Source organism: Chiloscyllium plagiosum, unplaced genomic scaffold, assembly GCF_037043375.1.
Source record: "Chiloscyllium plagiosum isolate Xiang-an unplaced genomic scaffold, Cpla_swu_hap1 HiC_scaffold_4, whole genome shotgun sequence".
Taxonomy (NCBI): domain Eukaryota; kingdom Metazoa; phylum Chordata; class Chondrichthyes; order Orectolobiformes; family Hemiscylliidae; genus Chiloscyllium; species Chiloscyllium plagiosum.
Genome location: NW_028270142.1, coordinates 24822578 through 24850066, shown reverse-complemented (window position 1 = coordinate 24850066; position 27489 = coordinate 24822578). Strand labels below are relative to the sequence as shown.

Genomic DNA, 27489 nt, shown 5'->3' with positions numbered 1-27489 from the left:
AAAGAGGGGTCATGAGAAAATACCGGCAGGGAAGAGTATGGCTTATTAGGGACCGGGGTCAATCCATGTATGAAGCTAGAGGACACTTGTAGAGTACTAAATGAGTACTTCACATTTGTCTTTATTAGGGAGAAGGAAGATGCAAGTACAGAATTAGAGAAGATGCAGTGTTCAGCTCTTTAGCAAGCTGATATAAGAAGTGATGATTTGGAGGTGCCTATCTTGGAGTGGGGTGTACAAAGTTAAAAATAACACAACATCAGGTTAAAGTCCAACAGATTTCTTGGGACGTATTAGCTTTCAGAGCACTACTCCTTCGTCAGGTGGTTGTGGAGTATAAGATCGTAACACACAAAATTTATCGCAAAAGCTTACAGTGTGATGAAATTATATATGGATTGTTTGTTAAGTCTTTCATCTTTTTGAATTACCATGTTGGTTTCAGTTCTTTCAAATGTAATTCCCAGAATCTTTTTAAAAGTTACATTCTCAAGTGCATGGTAGGCACTTGTGTGCCCTGAGGCATGGTGCATTGGTGATACTGAACAGAGGCTACGGCAACGGATGAATAGACACCGCACAACAATCAACAGACAGGAGTGTTCCCTCCCAGTCACAGCAGTTTGGGATATTCAACCTTGGACCTTCGGGTGACCATCCTCCAAGGTAGACTTCAGTACAGGCAACAATGCAAAGTGGTCGAGCAAAGACTGATAGCCAAGTTCGGTACCCATGGGGATGGCCTCAACTGGGACCTTGGGTTCATGTCACACTACAGGTGACCCCATTGCACTGCACACACACACACAGAGACACAGACACACATAGGGACACAGACACACACATTCACCCCTACAGACCCTCTCTCATACACTCACACATACACACACACTCTCACACCCACACATGCACCCTCTCACAGACTTACACCCTTTACACTCACATTCATACACATAAACATACATGCACTCTCTCATAAACCCCTAACTATCCCACACACACACATCCATGTGTACAGATACACATATAAGTTTGTGGGATGAATTTGTACTTGCCAGAATTACATTTTATTTTACTCAAAAACTGCATGAATCCATGTAAGATTCTGTAAACCCCTTTCTTAGAAATAGAATCAGTCTGAACATTAGGGCACAGACAGCCTTACACAGGGCAGCTCACACCTTCAATACATTATCCGAGCTGACATGACTCCTATTGTTAAAGTTTGTTTGAGAATGTAACTTTAAAAGAGGTTCTGGAATTTACATAGGAAAGAACTGAAACCAACATGGTCATTTTAAAAGATGAGAGATGTAACAACAATCCAGGTCTTTTTCAATATATAATTTCAGTTACATCACACTGTAAACTTTTGCTATAAATTCTGTGTCTTACAATCACGTACTCCACAACCACGTGATGAAGGAGCAGTGCTCTGAAAGCTCGTGCTTCCAAATAAACCTGCTGGACTATAACCTGGTGTTGTGTGATTTTTAATTTGATATAAGAAAAGAGGTGATATTGGAGGTTTGGAAGATCTGGATGAGTTGTATTCCAGGGTGCTACGGAAGATGAGGGAAAAATTACAGGAGCCCTTACTCAAGTTTTAAAAAACAACCCCAGCCACAGGGCAGGTGTCAGATGGTTGGATGACAGCTAATGTTCTTCCACTTTACAAGGAGGATAGGAGAGATGGACGAGGGGACTAGAGACCACTGAGTCTATCATCAGTGGTAGTGAAACTATTGGAGAAAATAGTGAAGTAGAAAATGAATTTCCATTTCAAAAGATAAGGTTTGATTAGGGACTGTCAGTATGACTTTGTCAGAGGGACATCAATCTGCTGGAATTTTTTGAAGAAATTACCATTTCTTTGGATGAAACAAGGGCTGTTCATATAGTCTATGCAGATTTCAGCAAGGTCTTTGACAAGGTCCCATAGAGGAAGTTGATAAAGAAGGTAGGAATTTGTGAGATCCTGGGTAACTTGGCATAAAGGATCCAAAATTGGGAAGGAGTAGTAATCCAGGCTGATGCATGACTACAGCCTTGTGTACAGTAGCGTGCAACAGGAATCAGTGCTGGGTCCCTGATTGTTTGTGATATTTACAAATAATGTAAGTGAGAGGGATGATGCATAATGCAAAATGAGGCAAGAATTGGCTGTGTGGTTGAGAGTGAGGTGATAGGAGGATATAAACAGTTTGATCAATGGGTAGTTCAGTGACAGATGGAATTTAACCCTGATAAATGTGAAGTGATGCAGTTTGGATGAAGGAAAAAGACAAGGGGGTACTCAGTGAATGCCAAGACACTAGGAAGCTCAGTGGGACAGAAGAATCTCGGGGTGTTTGTCCACTGATCTCTGAAGGTGGCAGTACAGGTTCTTATGGTAGTTAAGCAGGTGAATGGGACACTTGCTTTTATCAGTTGTGGCATAGATTACAAGCGTGTGGAGGTCATGTTGGAGCTATACCAAACTTTGGGTAGGCCACAGCTGGAGTACTGTGTGCTGTTCTAGTCTCTGCATTATGAGAAGGATGTATTTGCATTGGAGGAGATGAAAGACAATGTGGTGGAGAATTTCAGCTATGAAGAGAGACTGGGTAACCTCAGGTAGCTTTCTTTGGAGCAGAGAAGATTGAGGGGGAATCTGTTAGAGATGCAAAAGGTCATGAAGGGGAATGGACGGTGAATAGAAAGCAGCTGTTCTCCTTGGTCAACGAGTCAATAACAGGAGCACAATTTTAAAGGGGACTCGATTTGGAAACACTCTCTATCAAAGGTACCTTGTCATAAAGCAGGAGGTTTCAAGAAAATTTGAGGAGAAAGCTTTTCACCCAGAGTGTGGTAAGGGTCTGGAATGTACTCCCTGGGAAGGTAGTTGAGGCAGGAAACCTCACAACCTTTAAAAAGTACTTGGATGAGCACTTTTGAGGTGTCATAATATTCGAGGCTATGGGACTAATGCAGGAAAATGGAACTCGTGTAAGTAGTTGCAGCATGGACTTAATGGGCCAAGGGGCCTCTTCTGTAAGATACTATGATTCTAAGTCAGAATAATAGAAGTCAGATAGCTCAAGGAAGGCATAACTGAGCAAAGTAATGGCAGGGATATGGGAAACGAATAAGGGAAAGGGACCTTTGTCCCATGTACCCTCAGAATCACTTGTCAACTACATTTAGGTACATACTCTCACAGTGTGGATGTATGACCAGCTGCTGAACAATTAATGGAGCATGTGAAAACAAGAAAAGCAATGTTAAAAGCTAAGAAGAATCCATATGAGATTTGTATAAGACCAAGAAGCCGAGACAACAAATATTATGGACGAGATAATCTCTGCTGTGACATACCATGATCATAAGACATTTTTATTTTGTGTATGTAGTTGAGGAGTGCATATTAGCTGCTTAATTAGATTAATACCTTGTAATTACTTCAAGCTTTCCATATTCCCTCCGGAACACTATTGAAGAATAGCTAATCTTAAATAGACAGACTGTGCTTCCCTTGGATGTATTTTCAGATATTTATCCTTTCCATTTAACAAAACTGCAGGCTTTTCTGAGACCAATGTTGCTTTCTGCAGCAGCACTTTTTCTCTCATCCTTTTCATGACAAACCTTATGATTTCAACTAAACTCAAATCTTACCGATTTCCAACTTTTTCACTCAGCTTCACCATCAAATTTTTGAAACCAAGATGTTTCTCCATTAATCTCTATAATCTTCTGACTCAAAGTATTTACTCTCAAATAAAATCAACATTATTAATCTAAATGTACTGATCAGCAATAATGAGACTCAGAATTCTAACACTTCAATGTAGTTTCAAAAATTTCAATTTATAACCCCACATAGGTCCAGTCAAAAAGATGAATGACTTACAGATATATCAAACAGCCTGCTTTAAGCTCTGTCTCAGTCTTTCTTGTCCCGACTATTCCAGCCAGTGGTAAATTTGCAAAACTTTGCCATCTATATTCTAATTTATATTCTTTTCTGCTGAAGGGCTCTTGTAGCAGAGAGGTAGGGTCCTGACCTGTAAGTTAGGAGACCCAGGGTTCAAGTCCCACCTGCTCCAGAGGTATGCCATAACATTTCTAACCGGGTTGATTAGAACATATCTAAGTCCTATTGACACATCACTTATGCCCTTGTTGATCTTAGTGACTCCTGGTCCTCCAAACTGTGTTTGAATTCCCTACATACCTTTATCATTTACATTCAGACCAACAATCAGAACCTTGCTTCCCATTCTCTTTTCTGTGTTTCTGCTTGTTCTGACTGTCCCCTCTCACTACAACCCTCTTCTCTGTAATGTATATCTCATGATCACCATGATCAGGAATTCGGTTTGAAACTCTTCTACATTTCAACATTCTAAACTTCTTAGCCTGTTTCTTGGTCCAAAATCTGGTCAATTTTCATTACTTTCTCTTTTCCAGCCGAACATTTGATTTAATCTGATAATACAGCTCTGAATTGGAGTTTTATTTTACACCAAATTAACATGGAAAATGTCATGAGAAAAAAACAATGCATGACTGGACTTATGCAGGTGTGGATTGGATCAGGGTGCCAAAGATGCAAAATGTACTCTGGATGGATAATTTCAATGTCTACCACTAAGAGTGATTTGGCTGTTGAGTGCTGGTCAGTTTCTAATGGACATTGAGGACAAAATCAATTGGGCTGGCCAGTTCCTCAAGAAGATAGTTGCTAGTCACAGAAATTTGAGTGTGCATACATGAAGATCAGTGGTCGGCACAACATCATGGACTGAAGGACCTGTTCTGTGCTGTTCTATGTTTTAGACAGTATATGCATCAGCTGGAGACGGAACCAACAAGAGGCAAAAAAAACTTGACCTCATCCCTACTAATCTACTCAATGTATATTCACCATTCCGTGACTGAATCAGTAAGAGTGACTGTCACATAGTCCTTGTGAAGATGAAGTCCTACTATCTTATTGGGAATACCCTCCATCGTGTTGCACGTCACTGTGTCAAATGGGAACAGACTTCATACTGATCTAGCAACACAAGACTGGGCATCCATGAGGTGCTGTGGGCCATCAACAATCAGCAACCTCATAGCCTGATGTATCTCCGACTCAATCATTACCATTAAGCTAGGGAATCGCCTCTGATGCAATGGATAGTGCAGGAGGGCATGCCAGGCGTACCCAAAAATGAGGTGTCAACCTTATGAAGCTACCAATCAGGACTACTTGCATTTCAAACAGCTTCACAAGCAAATGATAGACAGAGCTAAGTGATCCAACAATCCACATATCAGTTTCAAGCTCTGCAGTGCTGCCACATCCAGTCATGAATGGTGGTGACCAATTCAACGACTCACTGGAGGCAAAGGCTCCACATATATCCCCGAAACAATGATGGAAGAGCCCAATACATCAGTGCAAAAGATCAGGTGATGCATTCACAGCAATCTTCAGCCAGTAGTGCCAAGTGGATAATCCATCTCAGCCTCCTTCAGTGCTCCCCTGTGTTACTGATGCCAGTCTTCAGTATGTCCCTCCATATACTGATATCATTGAATGATTGTAGTTACTGGATACTGCAAACACTATGGGCCTGACAACATTTTGGCAATAGTACTAAAGATTTGTGCCCTAGAACTTGCCACTCCCCTAGCCAAACTGTTTCAACACTGACATCCACCTGACAATGTGGAAAATTGCCCAGGTATGCCCTGTATTCAAATCAATTCTTGATCATCGGTAAAGTGATGGAAGGTGTCATCAACAGTGCTATAAAGCAGCATCTGATCAGCAATAACCATACAGCAACATCCGATTGTGTTTCCACCAGGGCCACTCAGTTCCTGACCTCATTGCAGCCTTGGATCAAATATGGACAAAAGAATTCTAGTGGTTAGATGAGATTGACAGCCCTTGACATCAAGGCTGCTTTGGACATAAAGGAGCTCTAGCAAAACTGGAATCAATAGGCATCAGGAGTCAGACTGTCTGCTGATTGGAGTCATACCTGGCACAAAGGAAGACAATCGTGGTTATTACAGGTCAGTCATCTCAGCTCCAGGACATCTCTGCAGGAGTTCCTCATTGGCCCAATCACCTTTAGGTGCATCATCAGTGACCTTCCCTCCAGCATTATATCAAAAGTAGGGATGATTTCCAATGATTGCACAATGGTCAGCACCTTTTGCAATTCCTCAGATACTGAAGCAGTCCATGTCTAAATGCAACAAGATCTGAGCCACATCCAAGCTTGGGCTGATAAGTGACAAGCAATTTACATGCCAAATAAATACCAGGCAATGATTCTGTCCAACATCTCCCCTTGATATTCAATAGTGTTACAATCCTTGAATACCTCACTGTCAACATTGTGTAAATATTGTGACTACAACAGCAAGTCAGAGGGTAGGAACCCTGAAGCCAGAAACTCACCACCTGAGTCCCCAAAACCTGTCCACTATCTACAAGGCACAAGTTTGGAATGTGATGGAATACTGCACCCTGTCTGGATGGGTCTAGTTTCAAATACATTGAAGAAACCTTACACCATCTAAGACAAAGCAGCATGTTTAATTGGCACTACATTCACAAACATCCACTCCCACCAATGCTCAGGAACAGCACTGTGTACTATCTACAAGGTGCACTGCAGAAATTTTCCAAAGATCCTGAGACAGCACCTCCCAAACACATGATCACTTCTGTCTAGAAGAACAAGGGCAGTAGTTACAAGGGAACACCACCAACTGAAAGTTCCCCTCCATGCCACTCATCGTGCTGACATGGAAATATATCATCGTTCCTTGTCACTGGGTCAAACTTCTGGAATTCCCTCCCCACAGGCATTGTGGGTCCACCTACAGCACAGACTGCAGCAGTTCAAGAAGGTAGCTCACTACCATTTTCTCAAAGGCAACTAGGGACGGGAAATGAATTCTAACCAATGAGCAATAAGTACATCCCATGAATAAATTAAGAAACAAAATCCTCAACTTTCTCTTCACATCCTCGTCACTATTCTATCCTTTTTCCACTTACTCTCTTTCCCCTCAGCACCGTAAGTTTCTTCCTCACTGTCCCATAAGGAACCGCTGGAGTTCCTTTCGTTGCCCAGCCCTCTCAACCTCCCATCCTCCATAAATGCTCCCCTTAACCCAAACGTACCCTAATGTCTCATTCTGCTTTATCATAATACATGAATTTGGCAACACCTTTTGAAATTGCTGTCAAATGGTCCTGCCTTCAAATCATGTTCTTTTCTCCCACAGTTCCCATCAGCATTTAACTAACTGGTCCTGCTACCTCAATCTAACAAATGGTCAAATAATATCTGAACAGCTAAAGCGAGCTTCAGAACCTCCATTGTTCCATGCTGATCAAAAATTTCTGCAATAGTGGCAGGAATCTTGATGTTGGGTTCCACCCACCATTCTTAAATCCCACTTTACATGATGCGAACCCCATCAGCCCAACCCAGTGATAGGACACGAAAGTGTGGCCCAAGTCGACTGCAAAGGAATATAAGTAAGTGAAGTCAGTGAGTGGGAATTAGACAGGCATGAGTATGATGTGGAAGAATGTAATGCTGTTCATGTTAGTGAGGATAATCTAAGGAAAGAATAGTATTTCAGTGGACACACTGCAGAATGCTAACGTACAGAGGGGTATTGGTTTCATTCTTACATATAAACTAGATAAAGCAAATGTCAGGAAGGCAACTGGGATGTTTGTTTTAGTGCAAGAAGGCTAGAGTATAAAAGTTAAGATTCTTACTACAACTGTGCAGGGAATTTTTGAGATTGCACCAAAAGTACTGTAGGCAGATTTGGTCTCCTTGTTTTCCTACAGGATAGAGATATTTGCATCAGAGACAGTTCCAAGAAATTTCACTTGGCTAATTCTTAGTATGTGTCTAATGGGGAAAGATTGACCTGGTTGGACTTATACTAATGGGAGGAAAAAGCGAAGACTGCAGATGCTGGAGATCAGAATCAACGTTTCAGACATAAGCCTTTTATCAGGAATGCTATTCTTGATGAAGGGCTTATGCCCGAAAAATCGATTCTCCTGCTCCTTGGATGCTACCTGACCTGCTGTACATTTCCAGCACCTCCCTCTCAACTAAAACTAATGGGAGTTTAGAAGAATGGGAAGTGACCATACTAAATCAAATGAGATTCTGAGGGACGTTAACAGAGTAGATGCTGAAAGGAAGTTTCCCTTTTTAGTGTATGCTAGAACTAAGGACACATTTCAAATTAAATCAAATAAATTTGCCTCCCATCTAAGATGGAGATTAGGAGGAAATTTTTCTTTTTGTAATTTATCTACGTCAGAGGGTAAATGAGCTGCATTAAACATATTCCAGCATGAGTTAGACAAGGATTAGTAGTGGCAGGTAGCAAAGGGGAGTTGAGGCTGCAATCAAATTAGCCATGATTTTATTTGATATTGGAAGAGGCTCGAGAATCCAACTAACCTACTCCTGCTGATATTTCTTATGTTCTTATCTGGTGAATGCCAAGAAACCTGACTAACTAGCTGCTATCTTTGCCGTTGACAACCTGAGCCATTAAGAGAGTAAGTATTGTATTGATTTCTGATGTAAGGGTGGCACATAAGGGCGGCACGGTGGCACAGTGGTTAGCATCGCTGCCTCACAGCGCCAGAGACCCGGGTTCAATTCCCGCCTCAGGCGACTGACTGTGTGGAGTTTGCACATTCTCCCTGTGTCTGCATGAGTTTCCTCTGGGTGCTCCGGTTTCCTCCCACAGTCCCCAAAAAAATGTGCAGGTTAGGCGAATTGGCCATGCTAAATTGCCCATAGTGTTAGGTGAGGGAGTAAATGTAGAGGAATGGATTTGGGTGGGTTGTGCTTCGGAGGGTCGGTGTGGACTTGTTGGGCCGAAGGGCCTGTTTCCACACTGTAAGTAATCCAATCTAATCTAAGTGTAATCTGTCAACGAAGAGTAAATGGAACAAATTATGCAGAGAGCAAGAGTACCAATCTAAATATGCACCATAGCCAAAGTTAACTCAGATGACATAGGAATGCAACAGGAAGTGGCAAGAATGAGACAAAATTCAAACTGTGTAGAAATTTCATTGACGTTTGAAGCACTATTCTTCAGAGTTATAAAACCAATTAAAAATGATAATTCATTTAGCATTTTCTTTTGAGATTAGCTTTCCTTCCGCCTATTTAACCTTCGAAAAGACACAATCACATTTTGCACCTTTATATGAATGTACAGCTGGAGATAATCTACGTTATTCTATTTTCAAGAGATCATATTCTATTGTCATGCTGTTAGAGAAAAGCCTCATCTATCAGTTGCACATATTAAAATTTGCATGTGTATGTTGCCGACTGATAATGAAACTGTTCACATCATGTTATTGATATGCATTATCCGCAAGCGAGACTTCCTTTGACACAGCAGAACTTTCTACAGCACATTTCACCATGAATCATTATAAATTGTCATCACAATTTAGTTTATTTTTGTCTCTGAGTTGAAAATTAATGAGTACAAATACAACTTGAACACAGAATTCAAGGTGACACATCATTTGAGTATTAGAAGGAGTGCATTGCTGCCTTTCACTTCACATGACAGAGATAAACTTTTCCTGTCTTTCCAGTTCAGTTTTCCTGTTGTTGTGACCAACATTCATTCCCCAATCCATATCATTCAAAAACAATTTAACCTCTTTGCTAACAACTAAAAACAAAAGAACTGGAAATGCTGTAAATCAGAAACAAAAACAGAAATTGTTGGAAAAGCTCAGCAGGTCTGGCAGCATCTGTGACAAGAAATCAGAATTAACTGAGGAAGGGTCACTGGGCCTGGAATGTTAACTCTGATTTCTCTTCGTAAATGCTGCCGGACCTACTGAGCTTTTCCTGCAATTTCTGTTTTTGTTTCAAACCTCTTTTCAATTTGCAACACACCAAATTCAGCAAATAGTATTTTGTGTTAGTTTACATAGCAGTTGTGACTACATTTCAAAAAACATTACTGAGTGCTGTGAATATTTTGAAACCGTATTAACATATGATATAAATGAAAGTTTCTGCTTTCTGAATCAGTAGTTGTGAATCTGAATCTGCTGTGAAAAGAAGGAAACATCTTTGGAAATGTTAATAAAGATAGAACACTTCACTGAAGAATAATTATTTAACTTGTTACAAAGAAAGCAAAGTTTTAAGTGCTTCAGCTTCAGTTCTGTTTCAATGATAACTTTATGGAATGCACAATTTACTACTGATGGTTGAAAGTTACACATCAATTATGTTTTGTCATACTTAGATGGATTATATGAATTGGGTTTATACTTAAACTCATTTACAGGTATATTTACTGAAACTATCGTGTGGTTGAGAAAAGAGGTAATGCTTCACTCTAAATAAGTGTAAGACTGAGGAAAGACTAAGTAAACATCATCAGCTGTTTTTCAGTAATATAACGGTATGAATATTTGTACCCCATTTTCAGGAACAAAGATTTCCCAGCTTAAAGTATGAGAAAAAAATAAGATTATAAGAATTGCTGTTGAAAAATCAGATTTATTTTTAATTTAAAAAAAAAATTGTTCTTCTGTTTACATTATTTTGCAGTGAATGAGGGAGGAATTAAGCAACCATCTAACTCATGTCCAGATCCTGGTGAACCGGAGCATGGAGAAAGAATTGGTTCTGATTTTAGGTAATTAATTCTTTTACTTATGTATGAGTTGTAATCAGATAATCAATTTTATTTAACATTTTGAAAAAGTATGCACATTTATTAATGTCATCATCTCTCCTATTTTACCCCATTCAATTATATTCTACAGCATCTCAAATAAAAATTAGCTTGTAAATGGGGCACCTATTGATGTCTACAGTTAGAAATTGCAGCGTTTGGGACTAGCCAGTATGGTGAGAAGGACATTGGTGGTGAAATTGATTGAGTTGTAGGATGTGTTTGTGCTGGTCATATTGGTGTGGGCGGGTTGTGCTGGTGCTCTTTGTCCTGACACGTGGCGCTTGTTGAAAATCCAAATCTATAAATCAAATACATGAACCATTTGTACAGCAAACATGTATGATTTTCTTTTGATGCTGTAACATTTCAGTAACTGTGCTGATAAATCCTTTCCCATATTACCAATCCAGCTTGGTTCACCAAGTCCACTCTAATAATTCTGCTACTGGCCTCAATTTTCAGCAAAACTACAAGAATTTATGCTGAAATACGCACTATCTGTGCAATTTATTTTTGAGGTATAGACTTCAGTTTTGAAAGTGTTACTGGTTGTTTATTTTAATTAGATTGTTTGCATGTACGAAAGTTAATATTTTACTCACCATTTCTTTCTTAGTCTTGGAGCAGCAGTGCAATTTACTTGTGATGAAGACTTTGTTCTGCAAGGATCCAAAAGTATTACATGCCAGACCATTGCTGAAGTGTTTGCAGCATGGAGCGACCATCGGCCAGTATGTAAAGGTAGGAAAATTAACTTATAATTGCTATTTCATGCAATTGTTCTGACTCGTTTAATATGTTACAATATTCCACTAATGTTTCCATCAGATTGGCTCTTTAACTTTCATGAGCAGTCCCATATAATGGCATATCATAGCATTGTTTTTCTCAAGATTAATAAGATAGTAGAGAATATTATCTCAGAAACATAATGTGCAAATATTTCAGAAATGTATGACCTTAAACTTAAAAATAATGCAGGGATAACTACTAAGAAGTTTTCTAAGTCACCACATGTGGTGATATGTGTACATTTATGCAGCAATTTCTCAGTCAGATTCAGTCACAATGTTTTCAAATTTTAACAATTCATGAACCGAACAATTCGTTCATCTGATTGTGGTGCAACCTAAAATGTAAACAGATGTGATGGCATAGTATGTATTTGAAATGTCTTTTCCTTATTTATTGAACAATGAGATTTTTTGTTAAAAACCGATGAAATGTGGTCTCAAAATAAGTAAACTTTTCAATTTGTATTAAATACTGCGACTCTTCTATACTATGTCAGCTCTTTTCTAAAATTTTAAGACAATATCCTTTTTTCCTTGAATTTGGTCAAAGGGACCCAATACTTGAGGGGAAAAAGCTAGTCAGTGGCGTTGGAATTTTTATAAGGAGGGTGTTGTGTTGTGTCTCATGGTCAGTATATCTTTAATAGATATGCTCATGATGTGATCACTGATTCATAACATGTGACATTGGCATCCCATGTTTCATCTTACTTCAGATTACTTAAAGTATAACACCGTACAGGCAGCATGCTCCTCTGTTATAAAGTAACAGCTCACTATTATCCCATACACAGCTTTTTTGTCATGGGAAATAATGTCAGCATTTCTGCAACAGGTAAACACACACAAATGGAGCAAAGTCACACCATGGTAGTTGCAGTGACCATCTAAAAATGACTTAAATATGATGATAGATACTTGGTAAACTAACTGAAGTACAACTGGACAATCGCTTTGGACAACAGAGAATTTGAACACAAAAGAAGTTTCGTACTTTTAAGCAGTATCAGTATCAAATCATTGTATAGATATGTAGACAGGGTATCAATGATCAAGAAAGCAACTAATTTTTTAAAAATTAGAATGCAATTTCTTTCATGATAACATAAGTTTCTAAGGCTGCCTTAATCCAGAAAACAAATAAAAAGGTTGCAGTGCTTTTCTTGAGCTTGAACACAAAGCCAGTGCTATGCATAAACCCAGCAGATGTGAATACTACTTTCTGATAGTTGATACATAGGTAACAGGTTCTTTAGTAATAGCAGCTGCAAAGTCTGCCTTTGTTCTGAGATAGATCGGGACATTTAACTACTCATGAAGGCGTGTGGGACTTGCCGAATATATCAAGTCTATTAGCAGAGGAATGTCTACATCCCCATAATGTCCAATCACCACTGGGATGAAACTAGCAACAGACCTTTTCACAGGGCACAGGAAAGATCACATCCCTGTGACAGATTATTTCTCGAAGTCATTTGTCATTCAATGCTTACCAACAATGTTTTGTTTAATTTTCTTACCGGCTGCAAGGACCTCTGAGGCTGTGTGCATGGCAGTGATTTCCAGAACCATAAGTTAATGCCATGTCTGGCATAACAACATAGTCACGCAGCACAGAGGGAATGTTGGTTCCTAACACAACATGCATGATTGTTGTTAACACAATGTGTGCGATATTTCATTTATTGGAGGTTCCGGGTGAAAGAGTGCCTGACAATAGACTACATAAACTGGCAAGCCATTTCATGATGTGTACTATGTGGGGAGTGACCTGCATCACCTTATGAGTCCATGCTCTCCCGTTCTCATAAAACATATGGTGAATACTGTCAAATAAATTATTATTGAGTGTCAAGCAAGAAGGCTAGATTTTCACATTGTTGCGTTGCATTTTTATGCAACACCAACAGAGAAGGGATGCAGCCCCGTAGGGATCCCCTATAGGGTTTGCCTCTCAATATAATGCAAATCTGGATGGATTTGACAGCAAAAGTTATCTAACCATTCTGAGATACAGAACAGTCTGCTTCAAGGGCCAAGGGAGAATAAAAGAGATGCATGATGAGTGAGCAGATGGAGAGCTATCTTGTGTTACGGCAATGTAATAAATAGCATGCTTGAGCAGCAAGCAATCTGTAATATCTATAATGATGCATAAAACAATTTGCACTTTTAACAGACTCTCTTAGGCTGTGTCCCTGTATGTTTACTTTATAGAATAAAGCCATTGTCTTGTTTGGTCTCTAATCATTTCAGTGTTGATTGTCACTTGAAACAGCCATGATCCTGGAAGCGTCAACAGCCAGAGGCTGAAAGTCTTTATAAATGACTATACAGGAGTGTAGCTGGAGCTCATGCTAAACTTGAAAATAACAAATTTCTGAGTCTTTAAAACAAGGCTGCAAGTATTGACTGGTTTGATGGAAGGGGAATTATCAGGGACAGTATTCAATATAAAGGACATATCTAGAGTTAAACATGAGCAGGCGTACAACAGAAAGAAACAGAAGTAATCACCTGGGAGTTATTACACAGAAGTTGGTCATTACTGCCATACATCCTTCTTTCTTACCTGCTCTATCTTTCAGAGTACTCAATACTCTGACTCCAGAGTTTGGACGTCATGTTGCGGCTATACAGAGCATTGGTTAGGCCACTGTTGGAATATTGTGTACAATTCTGGTCTCCTTCCAATCGGAAAGATGTTGCGAAACTTGAAAGGGTTCAGAAAAGATTTACAAGGATGTTGCCAGGGTTGGAGGATTTGAGCAATGGGGAGAGGCTGAACAGGCTGAGGCTCTTTTCCCTGGAGTGTCGGAGGCTGAGGGGTGACCTTATAGAGGTTAACAAAATTATGAGGGGCATGAATAGGATAAATAAGCAAAGTCTTTTACCTGGGGTCGGGAACTCCAGAATTAGAGGCATAGGTTTAGGGTGAGAGGGGAAAGATATAAAAGGGACCTAATGGGCAACTTTTTCATGCAGAGGGAGGTACATGTATGGAATGAACTGCCAGAGGAAGTTGTGAAGGCTGGTACAATTGCAACATTTAAAAGACATTTAGATGAGTGTATGAATGGGAAGGTTTTGGAGGGATGTGGGCTGGGTGCTGGTAAGTGGGACTAGATTGGGTTGGGATATCTGGTCGGCATGGACAGGTTGGACCGAAGGGTCTAATTCCATGCTGTACATCTCTATGACTCTATGACTCTATCAGATGTTAACAACAATACATTATTGTAACAATATACAGAGGAACCTCGATTATGTGAAGGACACGGGTGGGGATTATTTCGTTCAGTTAAACAAGTTTTGGATAATTGAATGCCAGATAACATAGTTTAGCCAAGCATCGGGACCTTGTGATCTTGCTGGATAATCTGATATTCGAATAATCGAATGCTGGATAATCAAAGTTCTTCTGTACGTGATATTTCAGATAATATCGTTGTGAATCACAAACAACAGTGTCCCCCTTTAGGAGTAGCCCATATAGCTGCATAAAACTGCTTCCTCATTCAGTGTAATCATAGTCACCTTCTACCTCAACTCCACCTCCTTCCTGCTCCCACATCTTTCAAATCTGAGACACTTTAAATATATTCAACAAAATAACAGATTCAGCATTTGAACATCACAAGTCTACAGGGAAAAAGAATTTCAAAGATTCAAAAGTTTTGCATGAGGGAACTTTTCCTCATCTCAATCCTCAACTCCTATCATGAGATTATAATCTGGTGTTTCAGATTTCTGTTGTGTGGAAACACTACCTCAGTGTTTACCCTGTTAAGCCTTTTCAGAATTTTATATATTTCAATGAAATCACCTCTCATCCTTATAAACTCCAGAGAGTATTTGCCCAATTTTCTCTGCCTTCCATTATAGGTCTGTTACCCTCTCATTCAAGAAACCAATTCACTGTATCTTTGCTGAACTGCCTTCAATGCAAGTATCTCTTTCCTTAAATATATGGAGATCAGAACACTCTAGATGTAGTCTCAGCAAAGCTCCATATATTTGTAAATTATCCCTTATCCTTGAACCCTCGTACATTTTAATCAGGGACAATATGCATTTGTCTTCTAACTTGCTTAATTGTACACACACGCTGATTTTGTGTTCCACACGCACGTGCAACCCTGTTACATTTATATTTCATGTCTTTAAAAAATATCTTGCTTCACTATTCTGATGAACAAAGTTAATAACCATACACTTCTTTTCATTATACTCCATCTGCCACCTAGTTGTCCATTCACTCAACCTGTTCCATGTTATTTTGTAGCATCATTGTGTCCTCCTCATAGCTCACACACCCATCTCGCTCTTCTTCATCAGCAAACTTTAACAAATAGAAAGTGAGTAATGTATCTATGTCATTGCTGTGGATTGTAAATAATTAAAGCCTTCACACAGATCCTTCAGAATCTCACTCATCTCACCCTGCTCATTAGAAAAGTGATCTACCTATTACCGTTCACTGCTTTCTGTTCATTAACGATTAAAAATTCTCCAATTTTCCATATTCAGGTCTCATGTACCCTCCAATTCATGTACCTTATCTTGCATATTAACTTTCCATATTACACCTACTGCTTTCCCTTTATCTATCCTTCTAGTTACATCCTTCTAAAAAAAACTTGACTGAATTTGTCTCAATGTTTCTCACATATTTCTTTTTTTGACAAATGTATTATTTCTATTTCATAAACAGTAGGACACACCAAAGCAAATTGGGAAATTTTACCCATTAAAATTGTAAAATGTGTGACACTTTGAGAAACAGAGGCCCAGAATTTGCTGTAGGAATAACAAAAAGTGACCATCAGTGCTCTCTGTTATTCAGAAGTATATCAGATATGGACTTTGTGCAACCATGTATGCATATTTAAGTGAGGATCTACTCCTCCAAAGGTTATGCCACATCACTATAACATGTCGAGATCCAACATTGAAACTCTTAAAGGATGTGGAGATGATACATGAATCTGGTTGATACCCACTGAACCAGACAGACCAGACTACAACTTGTTCATTCAAGTATAATGTTAAATAAACATTAAATCAAAGGGAATTCCAGAAAATTAAAACTCATGGTGTTGCGGGCAGCATATTGGCATGATTCGAAGATTGACTGCTAACAAAAAGCAGAAAGCGGGCATAAATGTTTCTTTTTCAAGTTTACAAAAAGTAACAAGTGGTCTGCTGCAAGGATCTGTGCAAGAGCCTCCATGTTTTACAACTTACATAAATCACTTAGATGAAGGAATGGAAATTAGGGTTGCCAAAGTTGCTGATGTCACAAAAATAAGGAAACTAAGACAGACTATAGATGAGTTAAGTGAGTTGACAAAAATCTGGCAAATGGAATAAGTTGCGGGAAAATATGAAAATGTCTAATTTGGCAGAAAGAATAGAAAAAAAGCAATTATCTAAATGGTAAGAAATTGCACAGCTCGGAGATACACAGAGATTTGAATGCCCAAGTTCATACATCACAAGTACAGCAAGTAATTAAGAAAATTAATAGGATGTTATTGTTTATTGTGAAGATAATTGGATACTAAAGTAGGGAGATTGTATTTCAATTATATGGGGTGCAGGTGAGATTGCATCTGGAATACTGCATACTAATCACCTTATTTAAGGCAGTACATCAATGCATTGAGGCTGTTCAAAGGTGGTTTACGAGCCTAACACCAGAAGTGGGGGTGAGATGGGCGGTGTTGGAGTTGTCTTAAGAAGAAAAATTGCATGGGCTACACTTGTATTTGCTGGAATTTCAAAGAGTACAGGGTTACTTGATTGAAACATCAGGACCTAAGGCATCTCAATGGGGCAAGGAATATTGAAATATCTAGAAACAGGGATCACTGTTTAAAAATGTATTTAAAGCAGAGACAAGGCTTTTCTTTTCTCTTTGGAGCTGTTGTACTGAGAAGGCACTGAAAGCAGAATTTTTGAGTATTGTTAAGACAGAGGTAAAAAAAATTTGTGAACCCCCCCCCCCCCTCAATATTTTTGTCATCTCAAGAGATCACTATCCAATCTGGAAGTTTAATTTTGACATCTTCAGATGTTATAATCCTTAGGTCCCACACAAACGTTTTAACACCTATAGCTGCCTTATCTTTATAGCAGGAGGAGACTGCAGATGCTGGAGATCAGAGCTGAAAATGTGTTGCTGGAAAAGCGCAGCAGGTCAGGCAGCATCCAAGGAACAGGAGAATCGACGTTTCGGGCATAAGCCCTTCTTCAGGAATGAGGAAAGTGTGTCCAGCAGGCTAAGATAAAAGGTAGGGAGGAGGGACTTGGGGGAGGGGTATTGGAAATGCGATAGGTGGAAGGAGGTCAAGGTGAGGGTGATAGGCCGGAGTGGGGTGGGGGCGGAGAGGTCAGGAAGAAGATTGCAGGTCAGGAAGGCGGTGCTGAGTTCGAGGGATTTGACTGAGACAAGGTGGGGGGAGGGGAATGAGGAAACTGGAGAAATCTGAGTTCATCCCTTGTGGTTGGAGGGTTCCTAGGCGGAAGATGAGGTGCTCTTCCTCCAACCGCCTACTTGCGGAACGTTTCAGAGAACATCGCTGGGACACCCGGACCAACCAACCCAACCACCCCATGGCTCAACACTTCAACTCCCCCTCCCACTCCACCAAGGACATGGAGGTCCTTGGACTCCTCCACGCCAGACCATAACAACACGACGGTTGGAGGAAGAGCGCCTCATCTTCCGCCTAGGAACTCTCCAACCACAAGGGATGAACTCAGATTTCTCCAGTTTCCTCATTTCCGCTCCCCCCACCTTGTCTCAGTCAAATCCTTCGAACTCAGCACCGCCTTCCTAACCTGCAATCTTCTTCCTGATGTCTCCCGCCCCCACCCCACTCTGGCCTATCACCCTCACCTTGACCTCCTTCCGCCTATCGCATTTCCAATGCCCCTCCCCCAAGTCCCTCCTCTCTACCTTTTACATTAGCCTGCTGGACACACTTTCCTCATTCCTGAAGAAGGGCTTATGCCCGAAACATCGATTCTCCTGTTCCTTGGATGCTGCCTGACCTGCTGCGCTCATCTTTATAGCAGTCATTTTAAAAGAAGCTTGGTATTAGGTTAAAAATGTCCAGAGTGTTTAGATCATCTGATCTGTGATCATGGCAATCAACTAGGCTGTGGTCAGGCAGACTTCAGAACAGAGTGTGCTGCTGGAAAAGCACAGCCCGTCAGGCAGCATCCGAGGAGCAGGAGAAACGATGTCTCGGCAAAAGCCCTTCATGGCCTTTTGCCCGAAACGTCGATTTTCTGCTCCTCCAATGCTGCCTTACTTGCTGTGCTTTTCCAGCACCACACTCTTGACTCGAATCTCCAGCATCTGCAGTCCTCACTTTTGCCTAGACTGCAGAACAGGTCATGTGACACCTGAGTTAATAACATAACAATCACATAAATTCCTAGAAGGAAAAATGGAAATTCTTTCGGGGCGTTGTCAAGCAGTCCCAGTAACTTATGAATGGCTGACAAAAAGGGAAAATGTTCATTTAGGAACATATTGAGATAATTTGTGGAGATTAAATCAAGGCATCAGAGAGAATAAATTTCCTACCTGATCCTACAAGCACCATCTGCCCTTCAGGTGGTAGACTCTGCACATCACACATTGGATTTTAGAGACATTTCAGAACCCATCAAGCTGGAGTCAAAACAAAAATCTTTGATCCCAAGGAATCGCATAAAAGGTCTAAGTTTGATTGGCTCAACAGGGAAAATTCCCCAGGCTCCTCTTCGAAATGGGACCATGTTATCTCCACCTGAGACGATAGGTGAGGCCTCAGTTTTTGGATCATGAGAGTGCAACACTGTCAAGTTGTACCACAAAAAATATGTGAAAATAATCAATTTTTGTCTCTTTAAATGCAGCTTATTAAGGGAGACACAACTCGACAATGTTGCACTTACGATGCAAACACTGAGAATGACAGTCTAGATTTTAACGTACACAGTCACAGTCAATTGGAATTCGATCTGATTTCCTCACTGCTAATCACCTGAAAAAAAGCCTGCTGGAATGTTAGTTGAACATTTGTTCGCTGATCTTAGCGAATGAATGCTCAGTGTTTGTGTGATGTTGCTTGATATCATATTCAATAGAAAACAACTACTCAAGACCCCCTTTGAAATATTAGACACTGGAAAAGGTACTAGGAGAAATTGAAGCCTGCTGATGTTGGAGATTCGAGTTGAAAAGTGTGGCACTGGAAAAGCACAGCTGATCAGGCAGCATCCAACGAGCAGGAGAATCGATGTTTCAGGCATCGATGTTCCCTTCATCAGGAAGGGCTTATGTCAAAAACATCGATTCTCCTACTCCTCAGTTGCTGCCTGAGCTGCTGTGCTTTTCCTGCACCTCACCTTTTGACTGGAATGATTAATATCTCAGTAATGATTCTCAATCAAATGTTGCCGGTACTAATTCCTTAGCTTTCATTACAACTTACCTTTTTCTTTAACATCTTTGGTTTTTGAATGAGATCTGAAATTGAAGCCCCATCTACTAAATTGGGCAGATGTAAAAGGAGAGAGTGAGGACTATAGATGCTGGGGAATCAGATTCAAAAAGTGTGGTGCTGGAAAAGCACAGCCGGTCAGGCAGCATCCGAGGAGCAGGACGGTTGACATTTTGGGCAAAAGCTGCCTGACCGGCTGTGCTTTTCCAGCACCACACTTTTTGACTCTATATGTGAAAGGTCTAAGGCTGTTAAAAGAAGAACCTGCATGTTCTTCTCATTGTCCTGGGGCAGTAACTCTCATTAATGATCTGCATTAAAAGAAAAAAAAACTGGTCATTTTCACACATTGTTTTGTGTGCGACCTTGCTGTGCACAACTTCACTGCTGTGTTCCTCACATTAAAACAGAAAATACTTATTTATCTGTAATATGCACTGTGATGTCCTGAAATTCACAAAGGCACTATACTAAGACTGTTTGTCTGAAAATGATTTATAGTTGAGAGTTTTATTTTTAAACCTTTCCAAATGCTATGGCGGAGAAGATAATGCACATTCCTATAAGCACCCACAATGATAAAGGATGTTGTAAACATTGAGTTTTAAAGGCTGTTGGTTTGCAGTAACCTGCGAAGCATGAAATACTCTTGTAAAAAAATTAGTGTATGGTTAACAATGGTGATTAGGCACTAACACAGGTCCTACTCCTATTAACAACTCGTTTGTATGCCACTTTTCTAGTCAAGAAAAGCAAAATTCCCATTCTTAGCAGTTCACTGGGCCAAATAATTGCTTACATCTTTGAATGATAAAAAGTTATTGTACTGCTATACCAAGTTAAAATGCTCCTCTTTTAAACTTAATGGAAAACACTTATTTTCTCTCAAACCATTTTGGAGATAAAAGGGGAACTTGCTAATGCGTGAAACCATAAGGATTCTAGAAAGAGAAGAGGCGAAATTTAAAGGAAATTTGAAAAAGAAAGAACATGAAAAGGTACTGTCAAGTATATTTAAGGAACACTCAAAGATATTTTCTAGATGCAGAAGAAGCAAGAGCCTAATTAAGAAAAGAATAGGTTTCATTCAAGACCAAGAAGGTAACCTATGGTATGTGATGAAAAGACTGGACATGGTTCTACATGATACCTTACACACATTTTCACAAAGTCAGAGGACATTGCAATGGCAATGTGTCATTTGTGAACTGGACTGTGAAATACTGAATGGGACAAACATTTAAATAAGTTGTTTGGGAGTTTACCAACTTGGAAAGTAGATAAATCTTTGGGCTCAGATGAGATGAATCCTAAGCTCTTTAGAAAAATGAGAGTAGTGAGCATCATTTCCAATTTCTTCTGACAAGAGAACTGGAATCTGTATTTAAGAAAGAGGACTGACTAATGACAAACCTCCATGGTGAAATAATTAATTGTTTTTTAAAATTGGACAGTCAACAGCAATCAACATAGATTTGCTGAGGAAGGTCAGCAAATGGCCAAGATTGCCAAGATTGAATTGTTTGAGCAGGTATCAAGAGAAGCTGATGAAGATAACCAGATTGATGGACTTTATGTTGACTTTATCAAGGCCTTAGGCAAGATCCTCCATGGAAGACTTATCAGAAAAGTAGAAGTTGGTGGGATTTAAAGGCAAGTGGAAAGTTGAATTCAAAATTAAATCAGAAGAAAAAAGCTTGATCTATTGGTTGATGAGTCTTATTATTCTAGATAATTATTTCCACTGAGACTCCACAAAATTCATGACCATATCCCTTGTTTATTTATGGTTTCATAGACAGAATTTGTATGTTTGGGTTGACTGCCCATTCTCAACATATTTGTTATTAAGATGTATGGTTTTTTTACCCTCAGACAGCGAGTTCATAATTAAATAAATCAGCAGCAAATAATTTGAGAGTTTTAAATATGGGAGGTTATTTGTTGTCATACACTTGCTACGGGCTATTAAACATGGTGCCTTGCTCATTTACCCCGCTCGTACCCTCACACACAATAGATTAGGCAGAATTGAAAACAAAATTATATGATCAGAACTTTTAATTATCAGAGTCTCTTTGTTCATTCTTAGATGAAGGAAACTCTTGCAAGTTGAAATTAAACTTTTATAAATCAAAGAATTTCCAATAGGTTACAAGCTTATTGCAGTCAAATTTCCAAGATGTTGGTTCTTAGATGAATTCAAGGTTACAACAGGTTGGAAAAAAATCATTGTATTCATTAAAAAGCTTCCAGTTTTCTAATATTTATTATCTTAGCTGCTCGATTGACTTTTAGTATTTTCAATGACTTTCAGTGGAAGTGGTTCTGCAGAACAGTACTTGGTATTTATAAGATCAGCCAACAAATTTGCATGTCTAATCATGTGACTTTTACATTTCCAAACAAAGGGTGGCGTTTCTCGAAAATTCATTTACTCATAGGACATAGGTTTTGCTGACTGCACCAGCTGCTTTTGCCCACCCCTAGTTGCACTTAAAAAGGTTGTGGCAAGCTATCTTCTTGAATTGCTGTAGTCCATTGATGTAAGAATGCAGCCACACTGCTGTTAAGGAGGGAGTTTCAGCACTGCGCCCTGTTACACTTGAAGGAATAGAAACATATTTTGAAGTTAGGATGATGAGTGGGTTGGAGGGGAGCTTGTTAGCTCTAATTATTCTGTGTTAGGAGTTTCCGACAGTCCTTATGATTAACTGACTCATTGTATGGGAAATTCTCTTTTGAATAGTCACAGGAAAGGACCTTGATGCAGCAGTAGTCTCGAAATTTCCTGTCATTCCCATTTAAGACAAAAGTGGTTTTAATCCACAGAACAGGCTGGTCATATTTTACAGACTTTTGTTCCATTTTTCAAAAATATAAAGCACTCATTTAATGCTCATAATATATTGGATATTAATATATTCATAAATATATATAAATGTATGGGACATGATTAAGCAAATGATACAAGAAATGGTCATAAGATTTACAGTGAGGAAGAAATGCATTGCATGTCTTAGGGTGGCCTGGTGGCTCAGTGGTTAGCATTGCTGCCTCACAGCACCAGGGATCTGGGTTTGAATCCAGCCTCAGGCGACTGTGTGGAGTTTGCACATTCTCCCTATGTCTATGTGAATTTCCTCTGGGTGCTCTAGTTTACTCCAACAGTCCAAAGATGTGCAGGTTAGGTGAACTGGCCAAGCTAAATTGCACTTAGTGTATGGGGATGTGCAGGTTAGATGCATTCGTCAGGGGACATGTAGAGTAATAGGGTAAGAGAATGAGTCTGGGTGGGATATTCATCGGAGGGTCAGTGTGGACTTGTTGGGCCGAGTGGCCTGTTTCCAAACTGTTTCATGCATAAAAGTGGAACTAATTCACCAAGTGTGAGGTAATGCCTTTGAGGAAAACAGAAAAAGCAAGAGAATGCATAATAATGGATTGAGTAGTATTAGGAGACTGAGGTTTTTAGCATGCATGTCCACATACGCCAGACAGAAACAGCACAGGTAGATGAAGTGCTTAAGGGAGTTTTTGTCCCTTTATTTGCAATGATGTGTAATGTAAGCAGAAGAAGATTTTATTAGAACATTTAAACTATTGAGACACAGCTAGAGCATTGCATATACACCTAGTCAGCACCTTACACTAGTGAGGCTTTAACAGAGATTTACAAGGATGTTGTCAGCATTGGAGAATTTTAGGAATGAAGAATGATTGGAAAAGCTGGTAGGTTATGATGTTTTATTTGAAACACAGCAAAACATGGAGAAATTTAATTGATATTAATATGAAGGTTCTTGATGGATTGAAGAGGCAGATGATGGCAATATCAATAGATTGGTAATGCAAAGGGCTGGACTGATGTTCCAGAGGCAATATTCATCTTTTTAATAAGATCATGAAACTGGAGTTTTTTAAAAATACATTTTATTTAATAATGTCCTTCAGGGAGGAAATGTGTCATCCTTTGTCATTAATCCGTCAGATTCGAGATCCACAACAATATGGCTGTCTCTGAACTGCCTTTTGAAAAAGCTGTGCAAGCCAGTCAATTGTCTCAAATTGCAACAGAAAATAAAAGCATTATGGATGTACTGAAACCATTTGGACTGCAGCAATTCAAGAAGGCTGCAAGCATGCTATATTTATTCTTTCGCTGATGTTATTTTATTCATAGAAAATTGTCATAGGTCAACTGCATTCTGCACTCCTTCCACCTTCACAATTTTCCATCAATCTTCCACTAATTATCCGTCTATCATTCTCTGCTCTAATCATGTGACCACTGCACTATATCTTTCTGCATGACTTTTCTCTCTTTGCCTGTAATTTTCAGAACTTCTTCATTAGTCTTTCTGTCGAAGTAGGACGTGTAGGTCATTCTCTTATATGTCCACCTCTTGAGTGCATTCAGCTTACAAATAGTCTGTATCTCTCTTGTTTATGTTTCTGAGACATGAAAGATAGAGAAAAAGATGCAGCACCTCAGCATTCTTTTCCTAAGATGCCAGTTTCTCCATGTGTTGCTTTGTTCCAAATAAAACATCATAGCCTACCAGCTTGTCCAATCATTTTTCATTCCTAAAATTCTCCCAATGCTGACAACATCCTTGATGTTCACATACTTTTCATTCTTATAGAACTGGTCTTAGTTACTCAAGATGCAGACTAAATGCTGAGCTTCCTAGTGAAGCTCAGATCCACAAACAGATATAAAAAGTACTTTGCTTCAGCGAGTAGGGGGTGTAGATTTTGAGTCATTGGTAATATGAAGAGAGTAACTGAACAAGGACTCCGGAGGTCTCCAATATTGATCTAAAGCTATGAGTTCAAATCCTAGCAAGGTAACTGGGGAATATAAATGTAATTAAACAAATCTGAATTGAAAAGCTTATACCGTCAGATTATCATAAAACCCATCTGGTTCCATAATACTTCTTAGCAAAGGAAATCTGTTATCCTCAGTGATCCACAGCAGCATAGTTGACTCTTAATTGCCCTCTGAAATGGCCTTGAATTCAAGGAGAATCACTAATTACCTTCTTGAGAGCAATTAGGAATGTAAGATTAACACTAGCCTTATTATGAATAAATAAATGCTCGACACAGAGTGCTCATAACCAACTACTTGTCCACTAGGACTATTCTCTGTATTGAGGCATTAGTTTGCATTAACAGAAGGAATTGGTACATCCTTTGTCAGATCTACACTTGCAATCACCAGAAGTCATCTTTAATACTCGATACCTGCTGACTCCTAATATCAGATTATAAAATCTACCACAGGATGTTGACCTGGTTTTAAAATGTATTGTTGAGGCAGGAACAAGACTCCTTTTCTTCCTTCCATCGACTCCAAGGAGGAGAGCCATCAGTTGTTCACAGACACCTGATGTGCAAGAATTTGAAATGTAGGCAGATTGCAGACAGCCAGGAACTTTTCAGGGCAACATAATTAACCATAAAATATGGGAGTCATCTTCCTGACAGCAACATGGATATGCAACTTACTCTGCAGAATGTCTATTCCATTAGTTTGAGATGTGAGTATTGAGTAACAACATTATCTTGCCTCTTGACAGCTCAGTCACTGTACAGAACAACAGGAACACTGTATCAGTAGCAGAAATTCTTTAATGATCAAGTTTTTTTGTGGCTGTCATTAAAATATTTCATCAAGAATTTGATACAAACTCCTGGATTGACAAAGTTTCCAATTCTGATGATTAAGTTGCTTGTTATTTGTTTGAGAAGCAGTTATCACTATTGCAATTACAATGAGGCAGTTAGTCCTTTACTTGCTGTAACATGTTCGAGCAACTGTCAGTCAACCTCAAATTCACAACATATTTGAACATGCATAGACCCTTCATGGTGGAATATTGTGACCCCAGCCCCAGATCTGACCATCTTTTAAACTGTACGAGCGATCAATCTGCAATGTACGTGAGGAGGGGTGTTTCAGTTCCTAAATTGGGCTTTCCTACCAACTGCTAAAAATCAAGCAACTAATCACCAGAAATAGAAACTTTTTCAATCGAGAAGTTATGTGTGAAATTCCTGGTGGAAATATGTTACTGGTGACACAAAAGAAGAAATCAGGAGAAAGGACAAATTTGCTTGAATTATTTGTGAAGATAACAAGCAAAATAGATAAAACAAAAAGAAGCAGTGGATATAATATATTTGGATTTTCAGAAGGAATTTTTTAAAGTGATATGCATCATGCTACTTAATAAGCTTAGAGCCCATAATGTTGGAGGTCATATCTTTGCAAGAATGGAGGATTGGCAAACTAATAGAAGACAGAGAGTTCGGATAAGGGAACATTTATAGTCTAGCAGCCTGTAATTAGTGGATTGCCGAAGGAAACAGTGCTATAGCCACAAAAAATTTACAATATATATTTATAACTTGAATGAAGAAAGTGAATATACTCTTGCCAAGTTTTCAGATGGCAAAAAATGGACAGGAAGGCAGGTGTTTGAAGAGGAACCAGACAGACTAAGTGAGTGGACAAAAGGATGGCAGATGGATTTTATTGTAGAAAACACGAAGTTACGTAAATTACCAAGAAGAATAGAGGAGTTCAGTGTTATATAAATGGAGAAAGACTGCAGAAAACTACAGAACAGAGGGATTTGGTAGTCCTTGTTCATGAACCATCCAAGTCCAGCAGGTAATAGGGAGAGCAAATAGAATGTTGGACCTTATTTCAAAAGGAATCAAGTATAAATTAGGAAAATTTTACTAAAACTATACATGATACTATTCAGATCACAGCTGGAATACTGTAACCAGTTTTGGTCCTCTAATATAAGAAAGTGTGTACTGGCAGTGGAGGCAGTCCAGAGAAGGTTCTCTAGACTGATACCAGGTATGGAGGGACTCTGTTATGAAGAGAGGTTGAGTGGGTTGATCTTATACTCATTGGAATTGAGAAGAACGAGAGGCAGCCTTTTTTGAAGCATATAAGATTCTTAGGGGACTTGACAGGGTAGATGTGGAAGGGTTCTTTCCCCTTGTGGGAGAGTCAAGGATCAAGGGCTTAATCTCAGAATAAGGTGCTGCCCATTTAAGATAAACATGAGGAGAAATTTCTTCTCTCAGAGGAGAGATAATCTGTTGAATTCTTTAACACGAAGGTCTGTTGAGGTTGTGTTATTAATTATATTCAAGCCTGAGACAGATTTCTAATCATAAGGAATCAAGCATTATTGGGAAAAGCTAGGAAAATAGAGTTGAGAATTATCATAAAACAGAGACACAGCTGCTGGGGATCTGATACACACCAAAAGAGAATGGTCCACCATTCAATGAGATTCTGGATTAGTGGTGCTGGAAGAGCACAGCAGTTCAGGCAGCATCTGAGGAGCAGTAAAATCGACGTTTCGGGCAAAAGTCCTTGAAGGGCTTTTGCCCGA

At 39.4% G+C, this 27489-nt stretch overlaps 1 protein-coding gene across 3 annotated transcripts in view; it reads left to right on the top strand.

Moving 5' to 3' along the window:
• The window catches only part of csmd3b (CUB and Sushi multiple domains 3b), a 1935846-nt gene that overhangs the window by 1222395 nt on the left and 685962 nt on the right, over positions 1 to 27489 (top strand). For all 3 annotated transcript variants that reach the window (XM_087986040.1, XM_087986041.1, XM_087986039.1), the window contains 2 exons: positions 10635 to 10722; positions 11381 to 11505. In XM_087986040.1, coding sequence (XP_087842166.1) covers positions 10635 to 10722; positions 11381 to 11505 — 213 coding nt within the window. The remainder of the gene's footprint in view (positions 1 to 10634; positions 10723 to 11380; positions 11506 to 27489) is intronic.